General features: G+C 39.6%; 1 protein-coding gene across 13 annotated transcripts in view; it reads right to left on the bottom strand.

The window, feature by feature from the left end:
- Window positions 1-13,309, bottom strand: part of LOC139122960 (paired box protein Pax-5-like) — an 88,415-nt gene that overhangs the window by 47,556 nt on the left and 27,550 nt on the right. For 9 of the 13 annotated variants that reach the window (XM_070688875.1, XM_070688867.1, XM_070688871.1 and 6 more), the window contains exon 2: window positions 6,794-7,001. In XM_070688875.1, the coding sequence (XP_070544976.1) occupies window positions 6,794-6,815 (22 nt within the window). In that variant the 5' untranslated portion in view covers window positions 6,816-7,001. Of the gene's footprint in view, window positions 1-6,793; window positions 7,002-7,101; window positions 7,220-13,309 lie in introns of those variants that run through there. The other 4 variants (XM_070688870.1, XM_070688862.1, XM_070688873.1 and 1 more) reach the window with 1 other exon arrangement.

Here is a 13,309-nt window from a genome sequence, read left to right as displayed (position 1 = left end):
ATTTTGTGTCATTGCGTAATCAGCTATTGCGCTATTTCTTTATACATTATTTGGTGATAATATGGGCATTTCGTCTTCGATTACTCGGCTGTTAGTTTGCTATCAAGAATTGTAAACTTTAACTTTCTATGAAAAAAAGAAGATGTCGGTTGGTTCAAGACGTCTTTGTTTGAATGGGACCACATTCGTTGATAACCAGGTCAAATGCAGGGATTACCTGGTGGTGAGGCTGGTGTCAACATTGATAAATCTGCATTGAACTTGACGAGACATGTTTTCATTGTTTTCAGAAGCTATCGGAGTTTCTGAGTTTCACGCTAGCAGCGGTGTCTTGTAGCAAGCCATAACATCCGCTGAAACTTGAAAACTCTACGAACGTTCTGCTAAGACTTTGGACAATACCTCTTGTGTCCATCAAGTCATGAACAGTGTAGAATTGGAGAAGAGAAACACTGTTGCACGGTTGTAACTTTCAATGACTACTTATATGAGTTTCGACGTCAAATATTTCCCCTTCAAATATATTTCATCGTTTATTTCCAAATGTCAATCTGTTGATTTGTGTTCAGCCGCGACAATACTGCCGCCATACCGGCACATTATTTTTATGGTCGTCTATTCCCGTAATATTCCTGGTTTTTTTTTATCTGGATTCGGTTATTTTCCTAGACTTTGTTTTCTGGAATTAATATCTTTAAAATGCACAGAAGCGCAAATAGAAAGGTCCCCGATCGTAAAATGTAGATCGTAAAAGCCAATATAACTAAATGACCTGAGCATGGAGTTGGTGACTTTCTAGTGTAAATCACGCCCTGGTTTATCCTCCAACCGTCAATACTCTCTTTTACTTCTTAGACAGGCTTATTGCCAAGCTATTGAGACAGTATTCAACGAGTCATTTTTGATTATGAATAAATCTACACAATATTTAACCATAAGAGGCTAAACCATTTTTCACGCCTTACAAAGGGATCGTCATGCGGGCACAAATCATTTTCTTGCCGATAACTAAATCGCTTATTAGGTTGTGATCTATAACTCTCTTGTAGTTATGCTAATGATAAAACGAACATTCAAGATGGTGTTCGGGAACAAGCTGTAATTGATTGAAACGAACTGGAAAGGGGGGTTTAATGATTTTTAGAGTTAAAGAACTTCCAATAGAACTCAATAAAGTCTAGCAGCCCCAAAGGTGTACTTATCGTCTAGCCGAAACGAATGGTGGACGATGTGTGCTATGGTTACTAGGTGTGACGACATCTCCACTTTGAAGTCAAAAAAAGAACAGCGCAGCTTTTGGGTACTATTATTGTTTCCAGTAATTTGAGCCATCGCTGTAAGGGACTGGACATAAATTACAGGGGGGGTGGGCCGGTGTTTTTCGAAAAACCGCTGCGTAAAAAATAGTGACCCTTCAAAAGTTCATGCACAAAATTAGTGACCCTCCCCCTTATCCGTGCATGAAAATAAGTGACCCTCCCCTGTTACTCAATACCCCCAAAAAACCCGCAATGTGTTAAAGACCCCCTTCTGACTTGCTATACTTTTTAAGTCGCCCTCCGAAGGAAGGCAAAATGTGGCTGATATAACGCGTTGGCCAAGAAATATCAATCATATGTGTGTGATAATTCATGTAAATGTACTTTGCTTGAAGTGGCAGGTAAAAAGTGCATGCCTGTACAAAAAATGTAATTTTTAGATTTTATCGATAATGTTGATTCACTATACATGTAGTAGACTATAAGAAAACTATGAACGTGTATTTTCCAGTATAAAACTAGCTATATCTGTTCATATACAGATGTTTAATAACTGATATAGATATACTTGATTAGCATGGGTTGTTTACAAGTGCACATGTGAACAAGATATTTGATTTTGGAATTTCTGTCAAAATGTTGATCCACTATACATGGGAGTCTATGACAAAACTATACATGGGAGTCTATGACAACACTGTCAAAAAATTTTCAGAATTAAAAATTTGCACTATTTGTGCATATATGGACCCTGAATAATTGACATAATTGTGCTTGATTGGAAGAGGGTGGTAAAATGTGCATCTGTGTACAATAACTTTGTTTTTGGAATTTCGCATAAAATGTTGATCCACTATACATGGGAGTCTATGACAAAACTGTAAAAAAAAAATTTTCAGAATTAAAAATATGCACTATTTGTGTATATATGACCTGAATAATTGACATAATTGTGCTTGATTAGAAGAGGGTGGTAACACGTGCATCTGTGTACAATAACTTTGTTTTTGGAATTTCGCTTGAAATGTGGATCCATTATACATTGTAGTCTATGAAGAAACTATGAATAATTTTTTTTAAATACAAAACTTGGCAAATCTGTGTATTTATGTATGCTTGATTATTGATATTTATGTTCTTGATTAGACTAGAGTGGTTACAAGTCCATGTGTGTGTAAGAAATTTGATTTTGGAATTTCACCGAAATGTTGATTCACTATACATGGCAGTCTATGGTGAAACCCTATGAATAATTTTTTTCCAATACAAAAATAGGTAAATCTGTGCATTTATGTACACTGAATTATTGGTACTAATGTTCATGATAGACTAGAGTGGTTTCAAGTCAATGGTTGTGCAAGAAATTTGATTTTGGCATATCACTTAAATGTCGATTCACTATACATGGCAGTCTATGATGAAACTATGAATAATTTTTTCCAATAAAAAAATAGGAAAATCTGTGCATTTATGTACACTTGATTATTGGTATTAATGTTCATGATTAGACTAGAGTAGTTTCAAGTCAATGGGTGTGCAAGAAATTTGATTTTGGAATTTGACTGAAATGTCCATTCACTATACATGGCAGTCTATGATGAAACTATGAATAATTTTTTTCCAATACAAAACTTGGTAAACCTGTGCATTTATGTACACCTAATTATTAGTATTAATATTCATGATTAGACTAGAGTGGTTTCAAGTCAATGGTTGTGCAAGAAATTTGATTTTGGAATTTCACCAAAATGTTGATTCACTATACATTGTAGCTATGAGGAAACTACAAATAACTCATAGGTTATCTGATCCTAAATTGTTATTCAAAGTTGTTCGGCCTGAAGCTTCCAGTTGTTATTGATGACACTATGCACTATTCTGAACAGTTTGTATTCTGTCAATGTCCTCAAAAATTAAAAATGTACATACAGCGACATGAACGTTTGACATCGACCTATACCCAATGTATTGTCAATGGGAGAATGATGTCAATAAGTAATCTCCCAAATTGTTATTGAAAGAGTTATTATAGGGGACAGTTATGCACAATAGTGTTGAATAAGTAGAAATCATGACAACTTAAATCAATGTGGCTGCTTGGATCATCAATACATTGTTTATTATGCCTGAAATTTGCGCCCGAAGGGCGCGCCGAAAATGGTAATGGCAGAAAATGAAAGTGCCAGGAGGTATTTTTTCTTTTTTCAGTATTCCATAATGTGCACATGCAATTTCAGCTTTGATGCATGAAAAAGGTGACCCTCCCCCATAGGCTTGCACAAAATTTTATGACCCTTCAAAATGCTTGCGCGAAAAATGGCGACCCACCCCCAAAAAACACCGGCCCACCCCCCCCTGTAATTTGTGTCCATCGCTGTAAGTTTGATAGTTATTCAATCGCAAAGTTAGACTTGTGATACTCTGAGTGAAAGGAAGCCAATTTGCGTTGGGACTCGAAGGGCAAGACGCCTTGATAACCCCTCGAAGTTGATACTTAAAACAGTTAAAACAGCAATGACGTAACTACTGACTCAGTCCGCGTAATTGATAGCGCTGTGCACAGCACTAGGACCAAAAGTTGATAGAGAATCCAGAACTTTTGGGTGAAAATACCTGGGAAAATTCTCAATAAAAACAATGATTACGAAAATATTCGTGCGTCTCGAGGTCTCTCGCCGCGGAAATCTTAAGTTTGACTCACAGGAAACCACTGTAGATCGAGTAATTTGTCTTGAATTTACCAGAGCCCTCAAGATGGACCCTTAACATATACACCCTCACTTCGTGAGCGAGCTTAAGAAATGACTCATTGCCTTATAAGAACGCACGATGTTTGGTCGTGCAGTTCCCGATGATCGTACGATCCTGGTCGCAACCGTTGGCAGTATATGGATCAACCCCATCCTGCATACCATTTGGTTATTTTACTGTGATTTTGGAATTCGTGTAAATCGCCCTCTGTGTATCTGCTGACGATGGAGACACAGCTTTAGCGCCGATGCGGTCGCAGTTGCTGAAACCTTCGCAAAGAAAATCGTGTATGCTCACAATAGCCGCTGCCGGGGCGACCGCCTTTTTTAATTCCTGGGGTTATTTGTAGGTTGTCGTTATAAATCGAATGTTTATCGAGTCATTTCACATGATTATTGCAAATGTTTGTAGTCGACAAAGTCGTGGGGTATTGAGAACGACTCGTGACATTCGCGCGAATACTTCGACCATTCTATCTTTATCACGCCAAGAGCTTATGCGGGCATCACATAGGAATTACTGGGCCGGATTGTCCATCGGGCGAACTGCCACGCCAATGGAGTTACGCCATTGAAGGTGTGAGCAGAGTGTATTACGACATATAAACTAGGAATAAACAGGATCACTGCAACAATGACATTGTCCGGGTTTTACAAGTGGAAATCACAAAGTTGGCAATCCCTTCCAAATGCATTCTCCATTGACAGTTGAAGACTAAAGTTCATTGAGGAGTTATGCAAATCAGCTATGACTTTTGTGTCAAGCTGGAAACAAATCCGAAGTGAGCCCTTAATGAGATGTAGTATTCATTAAAATACTGGAAGGAAAGGTATCGTAGAGGCAAGAACAATGCGCGTATCCGCTGCTTTTATTTTGTCATACTTCTTAATGGACGAAACCAAATTGTGTCCAATGTGACTGTTATGGAATCGGGTCAGAGGAGAGACCCGGGTATCCAATACCAGTAGAATGACTTGGCTTATTCAGTGGCTATTTGAGTGCAAGTCCAGTGCATTAATTATGTCTCAGGTAAGTTAGATTCGCGAGCTACTGAGACGGTGGCATACCAAACAAAAAGAGTAGACCTCTAACAAGAAAAAAAAGTCAACTTACATTCCCGAACAAAGTCATCAAGGAATTTTTTGAAAGCTTTATTTTTCCCGTCAGAAAATTGAAAGAATTTGAGCGATTTGCCATTGTGGTGTCTGTGGCTGGTACAACAGGTAGCAAGTTCTGTCACTGTCGCTGTGGCAAGACGCTAATAGTTTCAGATACCTTGCGCGCGATTTTTTAGTGTTTAACATCGAATTATATAAAAAAGAGGAGCATGTGTAATGACCAGAGGTTCTTGTTGTCTCTATGCTTGGATAGATAGCCGTATTTTGCTTCCACATTCCGATTCTTGGTTTTGACAATTGACACACTGTGAAATCGTGCCACCAGCGAGAGAGAGAAAAAAACTGTGCATAATATACGACCTTATTGTGAAGCAGTATTTGAATGGAAATTAGGCGTTGTGAAAGGCTGAGGTCAACGGAATCTTCAGCAAATGGACTGAACAACTGTCATAATATCTATGTTGAAATTCTGCCATAACCATTGTCGTTTGCCCAAAGTGGTGCCGAAGACACCAGTGTCCGGACCCACAACGAGTAGTATAACAGCCAGTGGGGTTTCCAATACGAATCGTTGAACTCAAAAGAACCCCTTGCTTTGGACAACTTGACATTGACGGTTCTGTACGTTGTTTGGGCATGGTAATTTATGCATCCTGTTGTTCGGTGAAGACGATAGACTGGCGAATTAAAATGGAGTACCACTGGTACTACCAGTACAATTTAGAAACACTGTTTGCAGATGGGAACATGGTTTGACTTTGTGCATATATGAGTCTGGTTGCGTTCGGTGCCTAATGTCAAACCACTGCTGCCACCAGCGCTGTAGAATTATCATTTAAGCGCAGATATCGACAGTATAGTTTATGTCAGCCTATTTGAGTGGATAATATCATCGAGAAAGGTGTGAATACCCACGCTAAATTGTTGTGAACAGTTCTCGAGTGTGTCTGTGTAGCATGTGTTGTGAGAGGGTGTTCACAGGGTGAAGGAAGCGGCCAGTTAGCACATACGAGTCAAACATGAACTGACAGAGCGGCGGTATTGAATCTCAACTCCGTGAGCCTGCCCCATTCATCTTGTCAACAGCACTCAAGAGTGATAGATTACAACTGTTTGTGGAGAGAACCATCGTATTGAGGGTGTCGGTGGTTCTGAGCAGAGGCCGTGCAAGTATTGGCCCTTCACTCGATACGGACAATCACCAGCCGAGCAGGGAGTACACCAGTTATACACATCAGTTGAGATCAGCGAAGCCACTGAGCTTTGGGTCCGGTAAAGCAACACGTGGTAGCGCCAAGACAACCATTGCTAAAATAATTTAAACTTTCGATTTTTCTCCACATGTGTGAACGAGTCGATAAGGAAATGATTGGATTGATCAATAGGTTACATGACCACTGTTTACCACAGTTGAAATTGCTCGTTACACATGGTCTGCCACATTGTTCCTTTCATTAAGGTTGTGTACAAATCCGTATGAGGGTTAAACTTAAAGCGATAATTCCTAAATGTCCACAACAGTGGTACAATGGTTGGAGGGGTTTGGCGGATTCCACGCTCAGTGAATACGATTCTAAACACTGAACTGGTTGGCGCTCTATCGTGAGGGACATTTTTGTGGTCGCGCTCAGATTTTCAAAGGAAATAAATGGATCCCGTACTCACCGGAACGTCCCGAATGGGGCATTCTGAAATTGTGATACTGGCTTCACTGAGGACCCAACGGGCAACACGTGTTTTTGTAGCGTTCGGTCGGTGCTCGTTGACTGCTCCGATGAACTCGTTCGTACGTCTGACTACGCCTGGTGTATACGGACCCAGTGGAGCGAGACTCGAGTATTGGTGACCAACAAAGCGCTAGCTTGATTGAGTCCTGAATTAATAAAGCAAATAAATACAAGCGAAGTTAGAATAAGCCTACTCAGTGACCAAGAAAAATCAACAATCACCACTGGATAGGGTAATTTCCTCACCTAGGACACGAGTATCAGACGAAGCGGCGATAGTGACGGTGACGCTTCGCGTAAAGCTAACCCGCTAAATTGTTTTGCTTACTAACCCACAGTGACCGATACCCAGACCTTATTAAATATGCAAAACACAAGGCCTTACGTACAGCCAGAGTGAAAACACCTCCTTTTCAACGTAGGGCAGACTTTACATATCTATGGGGCATCCGTGTCGTGGTAGACATTCGCTGATTGGACCACTGGCGAGTTTTCCCGCCTTTTGATGATCGTCTGCGTACAAATCAATTTGTTTAAATTTTACGAATTTAGGCAAAGTTGGCATCCAACACACACTGCGGGCAGTGGGTATGACGTTGCAGGCATATATGTCACTTAACAAATTGGTTTATTAACATTGTGACATGGTATTGCTACATCACTTTATAAACCCGTTTAATGGCGATCATATGTCACATGTGAGAGTGTTTAAGATAAGCCCCCCTCCCCCAACGGTGAGGGAACCCCAATTCACCAACATACTTTTTGGCCGTGTAGTCCACGATCTTGACACAAGAAAATCCAAAAACTGAATGGTACCTTTATTTTACTACTCGTGTCAAAAAAGCTTGAAATTTCAACGATCTTGACACGAAAATGAGTTCGACAAAAATCGTAGTATCCGTTTAAGGTTTTTTATAAAGTATAGAATCAATCTTAATATAAACCATGCGATATATCACATTATCTCCTTAGTCATCATTTGTAATACGATAATCATTGTTATCACCATCTGATTATTGTCGGTGACCTTTATGACGTATCTTTTGTCTCTATGTTGGATGTTTCATATGCTCAATGTTTCCTTGACAATGGTAGTTTGCAGTGGGACTGTTTTTCCGGAATGTATTCGCGCGAGACTTTGGATTCATTTAGGCCTACCGTGACGTGCACGCTATCGTTCCTCCATAATTTTCTAATGATACAAAACTTCAATGCTATTCTCTTCCGCTGCTTAACAAAAGCAGATGCCCATTACGTATTTGCCTCTCTCCAAGGTTTCACATGAATTGCTATCAACTTATTAAATTCTAGAGTCCACATCAGGGCAGTAGTCAAATTAAACGAGACTTTGCCAGTTAAATACTTTGCATACTGCAAAAAATGTCGCATTATATAATTAACCAATCAGGACATGTCGCAATATTTAGATCAGCTAAAGTTTTAGCGCAATATTTTGGGAAGTGAAAAAAAAGCAGAACATCTCCCTCGTGATGAACCCTCCCTTTCCACTTGTTGCTTTTCTGACCAAGTGCGGTATTGATGGCTAATTTAGGGTAATAACTACTCTAGCAAGCAAAACACACGTGCCTTCATCACGTTCCGCACTTAACAAGCAAGGAGAGCTCAACAATCAGCAACTGGCAATTTCGTCTTGAGCCGAAAACTGAGACGGCAGTGCATTCTTCATCGATTTCGGATTCAAAAAGTATATTTCATGCTCTCATCGTATCTACCAGATTGAAACCAATTATATTATGTGAAAACTTTATGTCTAGCTAATATATCTAGTATTTGAAGCGACAGAATTGTTTTTATCGTCGCCTTTGATAGCAAATTCTGCCTTAACCTTAATGAAAACACGGGATTAACTCTCTGGTTTTGATAAGATTTGTCATGAAATTTGATTTGCACGAGAGTCAGTGAATCATATTTAATATGGCATTAAAGCCGGACAACACGGCTTCTTTTACATAAAGAAGGCAATGATGCGACTCGCCCAGTCTATTCAAAATGCATTCACAATATTCACCCTTTGGCTTGGGTCAAACAAACGCAGTGATGCGCATCTCGTCTTATTTTGTTAAAAAATGTATGATCTTGGCTACCTACAAGAGGAAACAAAAGTCATGACGAGTGCTGTGTTTACTCGCATATTCACGCCGGTCATGTCTTTAATGCATGTCAACGAAGGCAGGCTCAGCAAACGGATCTTCGTGACATTCGATAGCGCTGCAAACGGCCCCCGCATTTACCTCCACTCCTCTGTGTGTTTCTTCAAACGACCGTCGGGTTGTGGCCTCCCCCTGCATTTAATTCGACTCTTTTCACTTGTCTGTGGCTCGTTTTGTTTAAGGGCGCCAAGCGATTTGATTTACCAAAGCCGGGTGTATGGCAATGTTCCACACTGCAACCCAATAGCCAACGCGAACTTCAATGACCGCTATTGAGAACCACTTGCGGAGTCGAGCTGCTCCAAACTGACACTCGCCCAACATTCCGGACAGCATTCCGAAAACTCCAGTTGCGATCAAAAAACTGTGTGACTTGGCCAGTTTCCACGATATTTCAACCTCCTTTCGTACTGGTTTCCCTCATAATATTCGCCAGGAGTTACCGCACGTGCCTTAAAAGGGCTTTTGTGCCAACCATTCGAGCTTTGCACGTACAAAAAACCCATTAAAATAGCGATGAATACAATTTATTGGCGTTGTTGGACAACTATTTTAATCCGCATTTAATTTGTTCGATTGGGGTCTCTCCCTGATTATTACTCTTATGAATTTACAGTAAGCGACATGTTCTTATAAATTATTCCCATGGGTGAGTCTTCCATTATTAAAATATTGAACGAAATTTTCGTCAAGTATCAATGTGGGTTCGCAACCATCTTACTTTCCTGTGGATGTGTGAAATTGACAATGTAAGTCATGTGTGGTGGTTTAAAGCCACTATGAATGTATAATTATGAAACGAGGTCAAAAAAGTGATATAAATAATGGGCATGCAACTATATATGGAAGAGTTTCAAGATGGCGTCTTTTCTATCGCTCGCGGGTGCCAACTCAAGCACATTCACATGACACCATTAAATATTGAAATACTGAGAAATAATGTACAATTCAACAACAAGTTGCCTTCGCAAGTTTCAGATATTAAATAATTTGTATTTTTGTACATTTTTCCCGCCGAAATTCACTCAAACGACAAGGTGCATTATGAATCAGATGCCGTGGATGAAAACATTCAGACATTTTTTTGACGGTGCCGTATTTTTTTGGCACTGAGGAGAGCAACATCCGTAAAAATGCGAAATGCTGAAGTGTAATTCTATATGCAGACTCTCAGAAAACTATTCGAGAACCGAAAATTACATCGGTAGGTCAGCAAAATGCCACGGATTCCTGACACTTAAACATTCGCACGTCGAAGTGAGCTGGCAAAATGTCGTGGCAAGTTTGACATTCGCGAGAACAATACCTGTTGAAATAAGTGTTTTCTGGTGAACGTATAAACGGAAGGATGTAGAGGAATATTCTTGTCAACATCCAGCGAGCGTGCTATTAACGATAAAGGAGCATTTCCAAGGGAACGAGATATCCCAACACATCCAATCAAAATGATCTCACATTGTCCATATTTCATCGTGTAAGTATTACTGGCTTCTAAAAAGTGTACAATGGTTGTGTTCAACATAGAAGAAATTATGGTCTCTGTAATGGTCTTGCTCGAACCGATTTTGAAGGAAATTGTACGGTCTATTACCGAGATGTGGGTATAAAGTTACACCAAATTGTCGAGCGTTGGTTCGACGTTTACAGAACCTCTCAATTGTAAACTGTAACAATGGTCGTCTTTCCTTGCTGACCACTTTAGTATTACAAACAAATATTTGCAGTCAACTTGACTTGTTTCTTTCCCCTCTCCGCTACTTGTATCACTAGTTTTTGTACAAACCCAGTTCCCGAAGCCTTAAAACTGTGGCGGGGAATGTTACACAAGACAGGGTTACACGAGCTTCTAAGTAGACGGCTATGGTTAAAACTGTCATTGATAGCAGATGATTTGAACACATATGAAACCAAATCCTTAGCGGTCTCAAACCATAGTGAAATTAAGTACACTAGAAAATGGCAGCAATGAAACTTTTATGAAGACGAAATTTCGAATCACTAGACTATAGCTTTAGAATTCGACCAAAAAAATCGGGGGGGGGGGCTCCATACTTTGATGTCGTCATCAGTGGTTTTATTGTTGTTCCCGTCATACTTTAGACCAGTGCAAATTTGATGTTTGTCACGGTCGCTCCTACTATTCCCTTTTAATTAGGTTTAATCAACTGGCTTCTTTCGCTCAATCCAAACAGGGAGGTGTCTCATGCATAATTTATAACACTCCACTCGGGTTGTGTATTCACACTGGGGGATGGCATACATGTCCATGAAATACACTTCTTTATAATTTACTGATTACCCATCCTCGATGGAGCGCTTTTATTTTATTTTCTGAAAGTGAGAAACAGTTTAACAAAGCCAGTGGGACTTGCAGGTATATATAATGAATCTTGTGTTGTCAGTTCCTAAACAAGTCCTAAATGGTTGTCAGGCAATGTGACATTGCCTCATGATTAAATTTTGTCAATGCTCTGTCGCCTCGATATTAGACACCTTGCAAGAGAATTCTATGGACATAGATTTGACGTAATGCTGCTCATTAGATGTAGAGTATTAATATTTGAAATGCCCACCGATCAGAGAATGTAACCGTATAATTTAAACACACAAAATTGAAACATCCGTCGTGCCCATGTCACAATACCTGAGGTTTATTTTTATCGATCTGGTTTACATAAAGCAATTAGGACAAAAATGCTCATCGTTCGAAAGAAAGCTGAAACCCACAAAGAGAGAAAATTGACAAAGAAAACCTGAATCGAAACATACGTCGGAAGTGTGGAGATGAGCTGAAAACGAAAACAAAGGCAGCTCAAAACTTGAGATCGTAAGCGTATAATACCGAAAAGACCATTGATGCTAACAAAGCTTACAAAAATGAAACACTTTCGTCACTTAAGTCTACACATTTCATGCAATGCCAATCAATCATTTTTACAACACCATTATTCACTTCATTTTTTAACTTTATTCTCCCAAAACTTGATCAAGTCAAGCCGCATTTTTATCATTTCTCTTTTTTAAAAGTTTCTAGCAGGGATGGGACGGAAAACCTTGATGAAACTATATATGTGGGTCGAAGTAATGTGTGATCACTTGTGTCTTTTCAGGGATACAAGAGAATGCTGCTGGTAGTGGTGGTTGTTTGTTTGATTAATTAGCGAGGCTGAAAAAACCTGTTGTCTTCGGTAAGGGCGGGGCCAATATCCGCCTTATCTCGTGACCAAGGGCTTGTGTTATTGTCATGAAGTGAAATACTTTAGTATGCCTTGTTTAGCAACAGCCGAATAGAATTCACTATTCCAGTCTTCTTTGTTCTATTAAATTATACACGCTGCGTCGTCCGTCACGGATCGTTATGTGTGGTTTGGTTTTTCTCATTTCTCTGAATGAGTTGGATTTTTAATTGCCGTAAAATTGATCCTCAATGCTGTCATGCCATGTTGGATTTCGTAGATTAACTCGGAAGATACGTTGTGAAACAAGAAAATTAATACCTTAAAATTAATCATTAGATTGAAAATTTGTGACAGAGACGACATTGAAAACACTGAAAGTTCTGACGACAGATCCTCTGGCAGACGAACAGACAGTCTATGCTAGCGATACACATTTACTGGTTTCTTTTTAAGATTGAAACAAAATGGCAGCTATATACTTAAGTATTCTAATTTGTAGAACGCCTTTTCCTCTTTTTCAACTTATGTATGCTTGTTGTGCACGCTTCTAATTTATCTCTGCCGTTTATCGTCAGATTGATCTCAAATTTTCACACATGGCTTGTTCAGAGTTAGATGTGAAGAGATTTGTTCTCTTGATAAACCGCGCGTGGTTATATTGGGCGGCAAATCTTCATGAAACAACACGCCGGTTTGCTCAACTTGCGGGGATTGTAATTTTTTTGTTTTTGTTGGACGTTGTAACTTCGGCTTTCAGAAACTTCCTGTTGTGAAATTTAAGACGGCAGCCGGAGATCATTACACATTAGATCTGGCGCGCACATATAGGCTGGAAATCTGTAACTTTGTACACACTAACTTACTCACGGGACAGAGTCCCAACATACCAGATATCACATGCCGTTTATGCGAGCTGGGTTCGTTTTTCGAATTTTTGAAAATTAAAATAAGGTATCCTGTTTACTCGCGCGTAGAAAGTGCAGCTGGAAAACATTGAGTGTGAATATATTAAGATGGAATATGAATTTTCCTGTTTTTTCCCGATCGGCCATGTTTTGCGAACAAAAAAACGACTCTTGCCTTTTTAAACGCAAGGATTGG

The sequence above is a fragment of the Ptychodera flava genome, chromosome 22 (genome assembly GCF_041260155.1).
Source record: "Ptychodera flava strain L36383 chromosome 22, AS_Pfla_20210202, whole genome shotgun sequence".
Taxonomy (NCBI): domain Eukaryota; kingdom Metazoa; phylum Hemichordata; class Enteropneusta; family Ptychoderidae; genus Ptychodera; species Ptychodera flava.
This window is presented reverse-complemented; position numbering and strand designations above follow the sequence as displayed.